This window comes from Lithobates pipiens, unplaced genomic scaffold (assembly GCF_037356315.1).
Source record: "Lithobates pipiens isolate NorthernLeopardFrog02 unplaced genomic scaffold, aLitPip1_a1.2 Scaffold_16, whole genome shotgun sequence".
NCBI lineage: Eukaryota > Metazoa > Chordata > Amphibia > Anura > Ranidae > Lithobates > Lithobates pipiens.
The window spans coordinates 200,737,152-200,754,326 of record NW_027507748.1 but is presented as its reverse complement, the minus strand read 5'-3'; the positions used below and the strand labels follow the sequence as shown (position 1 = coordinate 200,754,326).

At 42.5% G+C, this 17,175-nt stretch overlaps 1 protein-coding gene across 15 annotated transcripts in view; it reads left to right on the top strand.

Annotated features, from left to right (window-relative positions):
• CASK (calcium/calmodulin dependent serine protein kinase) overlaps nt 1–17,175 on the top strand; it is a 486,621-nt gene that overhangs the window by 156,217 nt on the left and 313,229 nt on the right. For all 15 annotated transcript variants that reach the window (XM_077480904.1, XM_077480896.1, XM_077480902.1 and 12 more), the window contains exons 4-5: nt 5,789–5,866; nt 11,824–11,896. In XM_077480904.1, coding sequence (XP_077337030.1) covers nt 5,789–5,866; nt 11,824–11,896 — 151 coding nt within the window. The remainder of the gene's footprint in view (nt 1–5,788; nt 5,867–11,823; nt 11,897–17,175) is intronic.

The following is a 17,175-nucleotide window of genomic DNA, read 5'->3' as shown; positions in this document are numbered from 1 at the left end:
ACTCTGCAGAGCTCAGTGAGGAGACCTCTGAGAGCTGATTGGAGGGAAGAGAACTGAGGCTGTCAATCAGCTCAAGCTCCCTCCCCTGTAACCATTTTTCTATCTGTCGGAAAAAACTTGTCAGAAGTGATTTATGCTGATGGCAGAAGAATAAAGCAGTAGACCAAAATGATACTTAGTGCTCTTAATTGAGACAAGTACACACTATGGAGGAATATGCTTTGTTCATATTTCATTTCTGAGATTTACAACATTTTTTTTTTTTTAAAGGTCAGATGACAATAGTCTTTGTAGTAACAGGACAGAAATTCAGCTTTGTGCTGGTTTTACAGTATCGCTGTTGTGTTAATCTTCATTTGACCTATGTTTGGTTCTGATGAATTCATGTCACATATTTATGCGTAAATATATTACTACAATACTTTAGGGTCCATTCACACTACCTGCATGCTAAAACATTCTATTTTAGCATGCAGGCTGGTGTCTGTTTCTCCAGATGATGCATTGTTTCAACACATCATGTTTACATTTTTTTTTTTTTTTTTTTTTAACGTGTAACTTCACTTTTCTTGAGAAAAACATTCCCCTCTGGGTGAGCTATGTGCATTGCAAGGATTTTAACAAACGTTGCATATTTCTACCTTTTGTGATTCTGGAGAAATAGTAGTTTGTCTGTGTCCATATTGAAATGAATCTGTATGGAAGTGGTTTTGTAATTATTAATCAGCTGCTGCACTTTCCCACATCAGCATGATTGGGTATGCTGAAGTCATGGGGTTACTTTCCTGTCTTTTCACTGGATGTCGGTGATCATAGCAGAAGGTTCAGTGCAAGAAATACACAGGAGAATATGCATATTGGCAAGGGGAGTGTAGAGGTGGGCGGGGAGTCTGACTCCACCCACCAAGCTCTTTTAAAGAGCCATATTTGTTTTTTCATGAGGACAGAGAGTTGTTGCGCCCTCATCCAGGTTTTTTACCAAAAGTGGTCTCGGGTTTCCACCTGAACCAAGATATTGTCCTGCCATCGTTTTTTACAAAACCATGTTCCAGGGAAGAGAAGCTCCCTACATTGTCTTTATGTAGTGAGAGCAGTGAAAATCTACTTAAAGGCAACTGCTCAAATTTCTAAGACCGATGTCTTATTTATTCTGCTAGAGGGTCCTAAGAAAGGACAGGCAGTGTCGAAATCCACTGTTGCTAAGTGGATTCTGCAAGTTATAATTCAAATTTATGATTTATGATTTTCAAGTTAAGGTGCACTCTACCAGGGTGGTTAGTGCTTCTTGGGCAGTGCGTCATCAGGCATCCATGGCTCAGATCTGTAAGGCCGCAACTTGGTCTTCAGTGAATACATTCACATTTTTTTTTTCAGGTTGATGTAAAGAGGTATGAGGATTATCGCCTTCGGGCGCAGTGTGCTGCAAGCAGCAGTATAGGTCCTCATGTCTGAGGGAACCCTCCGGATTGTGTCTCCCTCCCCTCAAATAGCATTGCTATGGGACATCCTATTAAGTAGGGGTGCAACGGATCAAAAAACTCATGAATCGGATCGTTCCTCGGATCAGAGTCAGGGTTAGGATCATTTTTCGGATCAGCAAATAATAATTGAATTTGCAAAAACATGTGAAAATTCCACCACCATATAGCCCCCACTGTAATATACATCTCCCCCACTGTAATAGAGTATTGGTAGGGTATTGCAGTGTTTGGAGGGATGGCTGTGACTGCACTTGTCACAGAGCAGCGCTGTGGGCTCTATAAATGCAGCCCACAGCGCTGCTGCCATCCGATCTCTCCCCTCCACTGTACAGATCTGTACACCGAGGGGAGAGAGGAACCAGCGTCGTCATGATGCCGGTTTGTTAACAAGTGATTGTTCCGTCATTTGACGGAGTGATCACATTGTAAACACTGACGGATGCACCAAGATGGCCGCCGCTTTGGAACTAGGCCGAAGCTGCGGCCTTTCCTAAGGCCGAGACTGCGAATCGCGGCGCGTGCCGATCCGAATGGGGTGACCCGTTTGGATCACAGATCGGTGACTATCCATTGCACCAGTACTATTAAGTAATTACTTAAGGCTCTGTGTCCCATGATGTACGATAAAATAGGATTTTTATAACCGCTTACCTGTAAAATCCTTTCCTTGGTGTACATCATGGGACACAGAGGTCCCGCCCCTCTTTTGGGATTTAAGTATATTGCTTTGCTACAAAAACTGTACTCCTGGAAGGTGGAGGGGTTATATAGGGGAGGGAACTTCCTGTATTGGGTATACCAGTGTCCATCACCTGAAGGTGGCCTATAACCCATTAAGTAATTACTTAAGGCTCTGTGTCAGATGATGTACTCCAAGAAAAGGATTTTAAAGGTAAGAGGTTATAAAAATCCTATTAAATGTCATCTTTTTTTTAATGACATTCAGTTACCCTTTAAACTTTGAAAGTGCACAAATTTCCACTTCATTTAAGCCTCTGCCCAGCAGTGGGATATGATACACTTCTGTGACCTGTGGTGCCATCTGATGCGCTGCAGAAAAATGCAGTATATCTGCACTGGCATTGTGGGGCGCACAGAATGCAATGCGACCCTGCAATCAATGGCATTAAATCAGGTGCAGAGCTCCAGTCACTGCACATAGTGTGAACGGGCCCTTATTTTTTTCTGTTTCAATCATTTTTATTAGAATTTAAGAAGTAGCCAATGTGCAATAGTTCTGCCCATGGATTGGCAGTTATCAAACAGGTAAGCTTAAAAAAACAGCCAAAGAGACAACGTAGGGCCCTTTATTTTTTGACTGACTATACACCACTTCCAACAACTTGGGCCTCATGTACACTGCTGCTGGGAAATGGACGTTCAGAGGCAGTTGGATGCTTTTTTCCAACTGTCCCTGAACGTATCCATAGTCTATCATCCATGTTATCTTATGTGTACATGTACACAGGTTAGTTTTAATGTCGTTTTTAGACAGTTGCGTTTAGAAGCTTATCTTTGAAGGCAAAAAAATGAGTTCAGACACTGAAGTTTCAGACGCCAGACGTGGCTAAACGCGGTAGCTCGCGTTTAGCCATATTTCACTTACAGGTGTTTTTCATTTTTGGCTATTTTGAAAAAACCTAAACCCAAACATTTCTAAGCGCAAACGCAGCATGTAAACTCGAAAAAAACGGACGTTTTAAACATGGGTTACTAGCTGTCAAGTTAAATCGTTAAGGAGAGGTGGTAAAAACGTCCCATGTACATGAAGCCTAAGACCAACAGGTGTTTACAAAATGTAATTTTACATGCTAATTGCCATTGCAGTAAAGAACCAGCTGTTTGTTGCCTGAACCAATCCCCCAAGCAATATAGTTGACGATATTATGACAACATACAATGACAGATTAACAAATCCTGGATATTAGTTCAGACCAGAAAATGCATTTGTTGTGTACAGGTGATAGATACATGTGTGGCTTCTATCTGTTTTGGTAGACTAGGAACTGGTGCCTAATACAAATAAAAAAAATTGTATATGTTTATTTTTTAATTTTATTACAGGTTCTTTATATAGCGCTGTTAATTTATGCAGCACTTTACATATAGATTCACATCAGTCCTTGCCCTCGAAGGGACCTTACAATCTAAGGTCCCTAACTCACATTTATTACAGTCTATAGATATTTTAACAGTGCTAGTCCCTAGGTCTTGGGTAAATGACACACAGGGTTCTCTCAGGTACAGATTGAGGGCCTCCAGAATATCTGTTCTGAGCAGAGAAAATTGGGTGTTCAGTTCTCCTTGGGTTTTTGGGTCCAGAGGCTTTGAGAGGGAAGAAACGTCTAACCTTGTGTTCAGGCCTTACTAGAAACCAGGAAGCTGAGAGTGCCGGTGTGAACAGCCCTTATAACCGGTTGCTGACCGCCCCCATAGCACATTTATTGTTACAGGGCATCTGTAAAATATATATATATATATCTCTATCTCTATTTATAATATTTTTTTTGTGATTCTGCACTTCTGGGTATCGAGCGCGCTGCTGCTATGATTTCACACAGCGGGAGCTGATCAGCAGCTACAGCAGACCCGATGTCTGCCGGCTGATCATTCCACTGACAGAACGGCAGTCTGCCTATGTAAACAATTCAGATTACTGTTCTGTCAGTACAGAAGGCATGGATCCTGTGTTTCTGTAAACGCTGATCCATGCCTTTCACTAGTAAAAGCATCTTCCCCACTACACTGAATCACCAGCTTGGCACACATTTAACCCTTTGATCGCTCCTGATAACCCCCTGCCTTGCCATTATCAGTACAGTGACAGTGCAAATTTTTTAGCACTGATCACTGGAATGTCAGTGGTCCCCAAAAAAGTGTCTAATTTGTATGTCACAATATTGCAGTCCTGCTATAAGTCGCTGATCACCGACATTACTAGTGGAAAAATAAAAAATATCCCATGGTTTGTATACACTATAACTTTTGCACGAACCAATCAGTATATGCTTACTGGAAATTTTTTTACCAAAAATATGTAGCAGAATACATATTGACCTAAATTAATGAAGAAATTCCTTTTTTTTTATATATATTATTGGATGTGTTTTAGAGCATTGATATGATACAGATATGTATTATAGCAGAAAGGAAAAAAAATATATTTTTTTTCAAAATTGTTCTTTTTTTTGTTTTATAGCGCAAAAAATAAAGACTGCAGAGGTGATCAAATACCACCAAAAGAAAGCTCTATTTGTGGGGAAAAAAGGACATAAATTTTATTTAGGTACAACGTCGCACGGCCGTGCAATTGTCAGTTAAAATAACAGTGTTGTATCACTAAAAATGGCCTGGTTAAATCTTCTGGAGGTGAAGTGGATAATAAAGGACCTAGCAGTGGTTCACAGTCCACCCTGGAGACAGGAGGTCCCCCTACCCTGAGGCCCGGGAGAGTGGGCCAGAGCAGCAGGAAGCTGCAAGAAAGAGCCTAATAGAAGCACAGAGTGTTTGTGAGCACAGGGGTGTTGTGAATCAGTCTGGGGGACCAGACAAAAGACTGAAGCTTGAGACCCGAGCATCAGCACAACGGGAAGAGGCCAGGAGGCACATTGCTATTTGCTTATGTGTTTTGAAATGGTGTTGGAAACCTCTGTGAGAGTAACACTGAAGTTGCTTTTGAGATTTTAGTTTCTCCCCAAATAAAACTGGGCTATCAAGCCCTGAAAAGCCTGGCTGGTTTGAACTCGGAAAACGCTACACTTGAGTAAATTCCCCACAAATATCACAATATACACATGAATAATGGTTTTGTATGTTATTCGAGAGTTAAAATATTTTTATTTTTATCTAAAGTTAAAAAGCCATCATCTGCTTGCTTAGTTGGTTATTGTGTCTGCTCTTACAATCCTGAACACCCCATAGAGTCATAGTAATAGGCTCTGGTCTGTTCTTTTTCCAAAGCCGTTGTCTGAATTTAATTTTTTTTTTCTTGTCTTTCCTCCTTCACTAAAGGGATTTGATTGCTTCAGATAACGTCCTGTCAGCGCATATTATATCTGTGTGTTTTGTTGAAATGAATTGCAGTAAAAATAGAAGATGAATAACAATTGGAAGTTACAGTGTAATGTGTTGCCACATTAGCCAAATCATTTTTAGCTTTTGGATAGATTGCGTTAATCATTTACTGTGCCTGTCCAGCTTGTGACAAAGCACTAAATATTCTCAGCAGGTAGGTATTATTTTCCATAAGTTTTATCCTGCAAAATTCCTGACTGTTCGTTTTTTTTTTTTTTTCTTTATTAATGCAGCATGGATGGAGCTGATTTGTGCTTTGAAATCGTAAAGCGAGCTGATGCCGGCTTTGTATACAGTGAAGCTGTTGCCAGGTATGTGACTACCAACAATGTCTAAACCCACTGGGTACTTTCCTTATGTTTATTATTTATGCCCCATTTACACTTTTTTTTTCCCCCCCAACTTCAAACTTGAAGTCCTTCAAGTTTGACACTTGAAAATTAGTCGCCTGGCTGAAAATAAAGATTTTTATGTTGTGATAAAGCTTTATGAATTGAGCCTATGTCTCCTGATGATACAAATTCCGTATTTAGAGTTCAGTCTTTTTTTTTTTTTTTTACTTTTTCAAATCATCAAAGATCAGCAAGTCTAATACAGACAACATTTCTTGGATACAAAAACAATAAGGCACATGTGTCATCCATAATACAGTGCACCCGGAAAGTATTCACAGTGCTTCACTTTTTACACATTTTGTTATGTTACAGCCTTATTTCAAAATGGAATAACTGTATTATTTTCCTTAAAATCCTACAAATAATACCCCATAATGGCAACATGAAAGAAGGTTGTTTGAAATATTTGCGAATGTATGAAAAAAAAATCACCTGTACAGAAGTATTCACAAGCTTTTGCTATGACACTCAAAACTGAGCTCAGGTGCATCCTGTCTTCACTGATCATCCTTGAGATGTTACTACAACTTGATATCCACCTGTGGTAAATTCAGTTGATTGGACATGATTTGGAAAGGCACACACCTGTCTATATAACGTCCCACAGTTAACAGTGCATGTCAGAGCACAAACCAAGCCATGAAGTCTAAGGAATTGTCTGTAGACCTTCGAGACAGGATTGTTTCAAGGCACAGTTCTGGGGAAGGGTACAGACAAATTTCTGCAGCATTCAAGGTCCCAATGAGCACAGTGGCCTCCACCATCCATAAATTGAAGTTTGGAACCACCAGGACCCTTCTAGAGCAGGCCGCTCGGCCAAACTGAGCAATCGAGGGAGAAGGGCCTTAGGGATGTTACAAATGGTTCATTTCTGTGTGGAGAGAGCAGAACCTTCCAGAAGAACAACCACCTCTGCAGCACTCCACCAATCAGGCCTATATGGTTGAGTGGCCAGATGGAAGCCACTCCTCAGTAAAAGGCACATGAGAGCTCACCCAGAGTTTGCCAAAAGGCACCTGAACAACACTCGGACCATGAGAAACAAAATTCTTTGGGCTGATGAAACAAAAATTGGAACTTTTTGGCCTGAATGGCAAGCATCATGCCTGTAGGAAACCAGGCACTGCTGCTCATCTGGCCCATACCAATCCTACAGTGAAGCATGGTGGTGGCAGCATCGTGCTGAGGGGATGTTTTTTAGCAGCAGTAACTGTAAGATAGGAAAGGTTAATCTTCCAACAGGACAACGACCCTAAGCACACAGCCAAGATCACAAAGGAGTCACGGGACAACTCTGTAAATGTCCTTGAGTGGCCCAGCCAAAGCCCAGAACCCAATTTGAACATCTCTGGAGAGATCTGAAAAAGGCTGTGCACCGACACTTTCCACCCAACCTGATGGATCTTGAGAGGTCTTGCAAAGATGAATGGGAGAAACTGCTCAAAAATACATGTGTCAAGCTTGTAGCATCATACTCAAAAAAACGAAAACAAAAAACACAACTTGAGGCTGTAATTGGTACAATAGGTGCTTCAACAAAGTATTAAAGCGGTAGTAAACCTGCACATTTTTTTTTTTTAAACCTGCAAAGCAAAAGGCATAATGAGCTAGTATGCACCGCATACTAGCTCATTATGAAATACTTACCTTAGAACGAGGCCCCGACATCTGGCCCGATCCACGCTGAGGGAGCTGACATGCTCCCTCTGCGTTTCTTCCGGGTATCGCGGCTCCGGCGCTGTGAGTGGCCGGAGCCGCGATATCGTCACTCCCGCGCGGGAGATTTCAGTCCGGCCGCACGAGCGCTGCCGGATTTTCACGGAGAGAACCCCCTTGTGCGCATGCGCCGCTGCAGTCAGCGGCGCATACCGAGGGGAATATCTCCTAAACCGTACAGGTTTAGGAGATATTTTTTTTACCTACAGGTAAGCCTTATTATAGGCTTTCCTGTAGGTAAAAGTTAAAAATGTGGGTATACAACCACTTTAAGCAAAGGCTGTGAATACTTATGTACATGTGATTTTTATTTTTATATATTTGCGAAGATTTTTAACAAACTTATTTCACGTCATTTCCATTTTGGAATGAGGCTGAAACACAACGAAATGTGGAAAAAGTGAAGTGCTGTGAAAACTTTTCGGATGCACTGTACACCTGTGCATTTTTTTCTTGAAAATTGATTCTAAAGAGGCCATTAACATCTGCACACTTTGTAAAAAAAATAAGGCATGTCTGATTTTTACATGCATTACCTGCATTTTCCTGCTCATTGAAGCCAATGAAAATGCATGAAAATACACATGTAAAATATGCATTAAAGAACATGAAGAAATGCATGGCAATAAAAGCAGAGAGATGTTAATGGGGCCTAAAAGTAAAATTTAAAACAAAATACCTGCATTGACATAAACTTCACAAATACAAATGTCAAAATTGATGAGGTTTTCTGTGTTTGTTAAAAAAAATAGTCAAAATTACAAGTTCACGGAGTAGTAAGCATGTTCCCCTGTCGACACAGCCATGAGAAACCCCTAGTGTAAGTTTCAGCATTCTGAGAACATTGAAACTTGTACAGGGCTATTTTGAATTTCTGCAGCATTTCTCTTTTACGATAAGTACTCGCCACCTATGATAAAATCACAAAATTTTTCAATGGCCACCACCTCTTGTAGTTGACTCAAGCAGCACTTGCACTGATGGACCAGAGAGATTTCCTGGAGGTGCAGGAAATCCTTTTGATCCACGCCTTGACAAATTATTTTTGAAGGGTGCAGATAAGTTTAAAGTAAAACTATAGGCAAAACTTGTTTTTTTTTCTTTTTCATTTTGGATAGAACAACTAAAGGGTATAACCCCAATTTTTTTTCCCGCCATCTGTGTCCCATTGCAGAGATTTTCTTTCACTTCCTGTCCCATAGCAAAACAGGAAGTGAAAGAAAATGGCAGCAAATTAAGGGATTTCCTTGGGGGACCCCAGGTCACCAGAACTAGTGTCCCCATTGGAAGTTTTCCCCTCATTACTTTTCTGGGAACAACCCAACATTTGGGATTTTCTTTTACTTTCACTTTCAATGATCAGGACAAATAGAGGGGGTGAATCTCCCGAACGAGGGCACAGACAGCAAGAAAAACTGACAGATACTCTAATCTCTCTACACTCTATTCATAACTAAATAACAAAAGTTGTTCCTTTTAGTTATACATTTAGAGCCGGTTCACACTGTGGGCGAGGCGACACGACTCGCCTCGCCGCGCTCTCGCAAGTCGCCCCCGTTCTATACAATGGAACCGTTCTGAGAGGAGCGACTCGAGTCGCTCCGACTCAGAAAAAAGGTTCCTGTACTACTTCTGGGCGACCTCGGGGCGACTTGCATTGACTTCTATACAGAAGTCATCTGCAAGTTGCCGCTCAGGTCGCGGCAGGTCGCGGCGAGGCAAGTCTGTGTCGCCTCGCATCGCCTGCAGTGTGAACCGGCCCTTAAGGTTAACCATAATCCAGTTAAAGTGGATGTAAACCCCAATTTTTTTATTTTTTTAGGTCATAATGTAAAGTATAAAATTTCCTATCATTTGAGCCCAGTCTTGCCACAAAGAGTTATTTCATCTCTGAGCAATTTTTTATTGTCCAGTGAGATAAATCTTAACAGAGAAAAACTTTGTCAAATCCCCCCCCCTTGCTGTGAGGGACAGGTGATTTACATATCTCGTGCACTAGCCTAAGAGTCATGCATTATTTAATTCCCTCCCACTCCTTTCTTCTGCTGCTCTGCAAGGATTGGCTGTTCCACACTTCAGCATGATTTGGCATGCTGAAGTAATGTGGGGACTTTTCTGGGTTTTGATTGGATGTTAGTGATCATGGCAGAAGTTCAGTATAAGAAATACACAGGAGAAAAGGCATGTTAAGGGGAGTGTAGAGGTGGGCGGGGAGTCTACTGACATCACGACTTCACCCACTGAGCCCTGAAAAACAGACCCACCCACAAAATCTGCAGTTTTTCGGGTCTCATAGCAGACGGAGGGGAGACATTTGACAGATAAGTATACATGCAGGAGGCATCCTTCTAGTATATCCTTCTAGCTATCACACATGCCTTCCAATGTTTACAATAATTATCCTAGCCGCTAATGTCATATACAGGATCAGGTGTTTGGAGTTCTTTGGGACCCCAGGAGGTAATTTTTGAAATAAAGCTAGTTTGGGAGATCTATGTATATGTACCTTCGTTGCCGAACAGATAAGATTAAAAAGTACTTTGAGGCAGTGCCACCAAATATGTTACATGGTCCCAAGTTGGCCACAGTTCCCCAAACAGGCTGGTTACGCTGACGAGTGCATTTTTGCAATCCTTGTGGGCACCAGGTACCATCTTAAGGTTTTAGAATTGGACTATATAAATAATGTATTGATTAATATTTTGGATAGGACTTTAATAATTTCCTGCCATTCGGTTAATTCAAGGGAGATATTCATGTCGTTTTTTCCAAAGCGTCATATAGGAGAGTTTGCAATTTGGGTCTGTCAGTGAGGTATATAAAATGGATATACATACTTTGTCAGGTCTCCAGACTGACATGATACATGGGCCCACAATAAATTTAAGTTTTCATTGGACAAAAGACATGATTACAGCAAAATGTTTCAGTTGAGAGTATTCACAATTTCTCTTGCTAGTATTTCAATGTATACGGTTTATCGCCATCAAGGAAGTCTCCCATTAGTGTAAACGTTTTACTTTGTGACTTTTGTTATGGTTTTGATTAAATACACAAACCTTTTACCTTAATGGCAATCACTCTTTAATAGTACACCTATGCAACATTTTGTTTTTGTAATCAAATGCCAAACTTGGGTAAGGCTGGGTTCACACTGCTGCGGCTGGGAGACCCGGATGTGATTCGCACTGCAGTGCAAATCACATCCGATCTCTGTGCGATGCGAGTTCAGCCATACAGATAGTATGGCTGAATTCGCATCGCACCCGCACCAAACTCGCACAGGACCCTTTTTTTGGTCCGCAGCAGAATCGGATCGCATGGGTGTTCACACCATGCGATCCGATTCCTGTCCGAGTTTGCAGATCGCACTGCGATATGCGAACTGATCTGGGGTGTCATTAAGGTTTCACGGACACTCCCAACAGTCCGCATAGGGCAGTGTGAACTGCCGGCGGGAGGCATGCAATGCGGGAACCCGCCGCAAATTCGCGGCGTTCCCGCATCGCTTCAGTGTGAACCCAGCCTAAATGTGGGATTCAGGCTGGGTTCACACTGCTGCGGCTAGGAGAACCGGATGTGATTCGCACCGCACTGCAGTGCAAATCACATCCAATCTCTGTGCGATGCGAGTTCAGCCATACAGATAGGCTGAATTCGCATCGCACCCGCCACAAACTCGCGCAGGACCCTTTTTTTGGTCTGCGGCAGAATCGGATCGCATGGGTGTTCACACCATGTGATCTGATTCCTGTCCGAGTTCGCACTGCGAGATCGCACTGCGATATGCGAACTGATCTGGGGGTGTTATTAACGTTTCACTGACACTCCCAGCAGTTCGCATAGGGCAGTGTGAACTGCCGCCGGGAGGCATGCGATGCGGGAACCCGCCGCGGATTCGCGGCGTTCCCGCATCGCTTCACTGTGAACCCAGCCTCAAAGGCTCTAGAACAAGTTCACCAGGACCGAATACAATCAAAGCATTGGATTTGTTTACCTTAGCTGGAAACTCAAGCGTAGAGCTCTTAGCAGCACCAGGGTAGAAACATAAAGAAAACATGTTTTAAAAAGACATTGACTGGATTTACCCTTCAACATGTAATTATCCACTCATATCAAATAAATTAATTACGCATTTGTTTTCTGCTTCTTTACAGTCATTACATGCGGCAAATACTGGAAGCTCTACGCTACTGTCATGATAACAACATCATTCACAGAGATGTAAAGGTAAGAGATAGATCATGTCAATATAGCTACATTTTGTTTAACCACCTGCCAACTGTGCCAATTCTGACACTTCTCTCCTACATGTGAAAATCGACTTTTTTTGCTAGAAAATTAATTAATATATAATAATATTTGTGTGGGGAGATGAAGAAATACATTTTATTGAATTTTATTGCACACAAAAACACATCATAATACCTTATGTTTTTTTGCATACATCTCTCCCAAACTGCCCCTTAAGATGCTGCTTGCTGGACTTGTTCTCACATCCCGCAAGCGCACCGCGCAGGTGTGAAAGCACCCATTGCAGGGAATGGGATGCAATTTTCAGGCGCTAAAATGCCTGAAAACTGCCTCGGTGTGAAAGGGGTTTTGTGGGAATGGCATTTGCATTTTTTTTTATATAGAATGTATTCATTAAAGTTGAGCTTGCAGCGTAAAGAGAAACCGCTGGTTTCCTTCGGCTTTGAAATATGTAACATCCTGTGGTTAACCTGATGAAAATGTGTAATTTGACTAAGAAAAAGAGAATTGAAAAACTGGAAGTTTTAAAGTGTATTAGCTTGCTAGGACAATAAGTTTAAACGATACTTTGTGTAATTAAAGTGATTATACTAGCAGGGGTTCTAATCCTCCCCTGCTCTATCCAAAAAAAAAATACAATTTAAGGAAACATTCACACCTTCCTGTTTTGTAGGCACATGCGCTTTGCGTTGAAATTTTAAGAAAAAATAAGTAAATTCTAATTTGCTGCATATATATGAAATTGAGCTTCTGCAGCAAAGTGATTTACATTCAAATTTCTCTTAGGGCCACAACACATGGCAAGACACCCCCTCTGTGTGTTGCTGTGCCACTACAAAACACTGTACAATAGAGTGCACCTTAACCAATTCCTGTCCAGCCGTTTATGTAAATTGTCGTCGGTGAGCATTGGTCGCTTGTGCATGGCTTTTAGAGTGCACGGATTGGGTTACAGGACTGTTCTGGTGACAAATCAGTACATTTATTTATTTTTACATACTGTCACTAGAGCAAGTGCAGGGGTTTTGTTCTTTTTTTCGTTTATAAATGTTTTAATAAGGGGGAAAAAAATGTCATTAAATAACACCTAAAGAACACTCTGTACAGAGGTGTAAACTGCTTGTATGCCTAATGCAGTCACTTGCTGTGGCGGTGAAATAGGTGTGGGAACTTACACTAAGGCCCAGCAGAACTGATATGATGGGGGGAAAAAAACAGGTGAAGTACAGAGGATAGCTGGAAAATGAATGTTAACCGTTAATTCCCTGCACTGCTGCCCTGCTATTCCCTGACAATGTATATCCACAGTACTGGTGTCTAATAGTGTGCTGATTATACTGACAGCTCTCCTACTTGTCCTTCATTTAGACGTACATTGTTAAAACCATAACAGTTTTGTCACTGTGGGTACTGTCAGATGCCGCAGAGAGAGGTTGCAAGGGGGGCCCATCAAATGATCGTTATGCTTCCCTGCTGTCCACAGTTAGGCCTTGATATCACTAAAATCACATATAAACGTGAACTTATTAAAGGAGTTGTAAACCCTCAAGGTTTTGTACCTTAATGCCTTCTATGCATTAAGGTGCATTAAGATGAAAAAAACGTCTGTGCTGCAGCTGCCCCCCTTTTTCTTACCTGAACCTGATCGTTGCAGTGATGCGCACAAGCCCAGCAGCTCCAGCCATTGCCTCTGGTCCTCTTTTTTTTAGATTGATAACAGCAGAACCCATTGGCTCCCGCTGCTGTCAATCAAATCCAGTGACACAGGAGTGGGGGGCAGGGCTGAGTTTTGCTGTCTGTGTCAATGGATGCAGCAGCAGGACTCAGGAGTGCGCCCAGGGAAAAGGAAGGACCGGTGCTGCCGGGCGACCCCAGAAAAGGAAGATCCTTGCACAGAGCAGGTGTGACATGTATATATTTTACAAAAAAAAACAAAAACCTTTACAATCACTTTAATGTAAGACATATTAAAATGTTTTTACCGTATATACTCGAGTATAGGCCGACCCGAGTATAAGCCGAGGCCCCCAATTTACCCCCAAAAAACTGGGAAACCTATTGACTCGTGTATAAGCCGAGGGTGAGATATGCCTGTCCATCCCTGTGTGTGTCCGTCCATCCCTCTGTGTCCGTCCATCCCTGTGTGTCCGTCCATCCCTGTGTGTGTGTCCATCCATCCATCCCTGTGTGTGTCCATCCATCCATCCCTGTGTGTGTGTCCATCCATCCATCCCTGTGTGTGTGTCCATACATCCATCCCTGTGTGTGTGTCCATCCATCCATCCCTGTGTGTGTGTGCGTCCATCCATCCATCCATCCGTGTGTGTGTGTGTGTCCATCCATCCATCCATCCCTGTGTGTGTGTGTGTGTGTCCATCCATCCATCCATCCCTGTGTGTGTGTGTGTGTGTCCATCCATCCATCCATCCCTGTGTGTGTGTGTGTGTCCATCCATCCATCCCTGTGTGTGTGTGTGTGTGTGTGTGTGTGTGTCCGTCCATCCATCCATCCCTGTGTGTGTGTGTGTGTCCATCCATCCATCCATCCCTGTGTGTGTGTGTGTGTGTGTGTGTGTGTGTGTGTGTCCGTGCAGCCTTGTGTGTCCAGCCTACCTGTGCCCCGAGCCTCCGTCCGGTCCCGTCCCGAGCCTCCGTGTCGTCCCGTCCCGAGCCTCCGTGTCGTCCCGTCCCGAGCCTCCGTGTCGTCCCGTCCCGAGCCTCCGTGTCGTCCCATGCCAGGATCGCCGCTCTTCGTCGGCGCCCTGGCGGCCATTCCCCTGTTCAAAAGCCGCGCCTCCGCCTCCGCCTGTGATAGGCGGAACACTCAATTTCCCAGCAGTCAGTGTTCCGCCTATCACGGACATCGGCTCATCCGAGGATGAGCCGATGTCCGTGATAGGCGGAACACTGACTGCTGGGAAATTGAGTGTTCCGCCTATCACAGGCGGAGGCGGAGGCGCGGCTTTTGAAAGGTAGAATGGCCGCTGTCTGTCTGCTCGACACGCTGTTCGGGCAGTCAGACAGCGGTGACTCGAGTATAAGCCGAGGGGGGCACTTTCAGCCTCAAAAAAGAGGCTGAAAATCTCGGCTTATACTCGAGTATATACGGTAAATCTGCGGCTTTAAATGAAATACCTGGTAAACCTTCTACACCAGTGTTTTGTCACCTTTACTGGGAAGTCCATGAACAAACTCACAACTGTGCTCCTGATTTGTCATCCTGCTAAGTAAGCTTTAGATGGGATCTAGAATTGTCTGTTGCAACACACATGCAGACATGGTCTATTGTCCACATCAGGAATTCCACCCTGTGAAATGCAATGCAACCATCTCAGGTGTGCATGCATGAGGACAGGACGTGGCTGCAGGATATCGACATACTAAGATACAAGAAAGGATCACAAAATGTCAAAACAAGTAGTTTATTGCCAAAAAAATTGCAGTTTGTTATATACAGTGATTTAATGATTTAACATTTAGTTTGGGTTTAGATCTACTTTATGTGCGTCTTTAACATATTTTTCACCTGAAAGTACCAATATACAGGTTATATGGGCAAGGCAAAATTTGTCTGCTGTCCCATCACAGAAAACGAGGAAAGCAGCTGCGAAAAGGCAAGCTGTTCATAATATACAATCATTACTGTTTTTTTTTATTTTTTTTATTTTTATTTTTTCATACAGGTGTTGATGGGAAAGGATGCAATGCTATTTCATTTTAGTATTTAAAATTATTTACCATATACCGTACATGGTTGTGTTTAGAATTGGTTGAACCACGTGGAGTCCTTTTTGTTTGTTTGTCCATATTGCTGACACTGGACAAATTGAAAAATTAACCCTCTGCGCACATTCAGTACAGTAGTGGGTCTCATTCTATGGGAGGGGTGGTGTGCAGTTGGCTGTTGGAAAAAGTGCAAAAATCTATATAACTGAGAGATTTGAAGCTCCTTTCAGATGTATGATCTCCTGATTAGTGCACACAAATCAGCAGTGTTCCGCGCTCTTTTTTTTTTCTTAACTACCAAAGCCTAACTAAATAGTAAGGAAAAAAACATAAAAAAACACACACACACACACGCTTATAATAATAAAACCAATGTCACTGTAAAAATATAAATGTGTTCTACCCTTAGGGCTCATGCATGCTGCATCTCAAAGAAGCTGTTCCTACAGGCTTTTGAGCTTTTTTGAGATTTCATTTTTTTTTCTGCCTGGAAACTGCCCTTCATGTTAGCCAAGTGTCCCTGTGCATTATTTCATTTTCAGGAGCTTACAGGCAGAAGATAAAACCCACTATTTTTTCCCCATTTTTTGAGAGGAGCTCTTGAGCAGAAAAGACACCTAAGCACCCAAAAACACCTGAAAAAGCATGTGAAAGCACAAAAAATAATGGAAAAATGAGCTGAGAAAAATGCTTATGCTCACAAAAGCGTGCAAAAGAGCAATAAAAAGCACAGGCTTCTTCAAGCTTTTGGGCACAGAAATAAAAGCTCAAACACCTGTAAAAGCATTTTAGTGCATGAGCCCTGAAAGTGGGCAGTGTCAATAGTAGAGCAATGGACAGGGTGTGAACGCTGTCAGTAGGGCAGTGGCTAGTGTCAGTAACTTTTTTTATTTTTTTTTTATTATTTTTTTACAATTTTATTTTTGCAGCCCCGTTGGGTGGCTTTGGTGAGATATCCAGGCTCTAGACAGACCTCTGATGTGTCACTTTTAAAACCGAGAAAGGAGATTGAAGACACAGTCCTCAATTTCCATCTCTGCAACCTCAGCTGTACATAATGGAGGAACAGGATGAACTCTGCTCGGTTTTCCTATTTTCTCAAACTGAAGCATAATAAACTCAGTTTACTGTGCTTCAGTTATAAATGGACACAGTAAGTGATTGGTACCAATCACTCACTGTTTTATTTCAGAAAGAAAGGGCCAGTAAATTACATAATTATCAGCCCCTTCCCCTAATTCTCCATCCTGAAACTATCTTGTACAGCAGCCAGTCATAAGGAGAGGAGGGGCAGAAACATTGCAAAGGTGGGATGAGTCATGAGCACACAGGGGGGCCCATAGGAGAAGGAAGGGGAATCTGGACAGGAGGGGTTGGCATTTACTGGACCTGATTCCCTCTGTATTTTTGTCCTTTAGCAACTGAATGCCGGCAGGAGGAAGAGGAGAAGAAGCAGGCCTGGCTACTTCATGGGGAAAATGCATGAGATTGGTTCCTGTAAATGCCACCCCCGCTCCTTTGCAGGTCTGG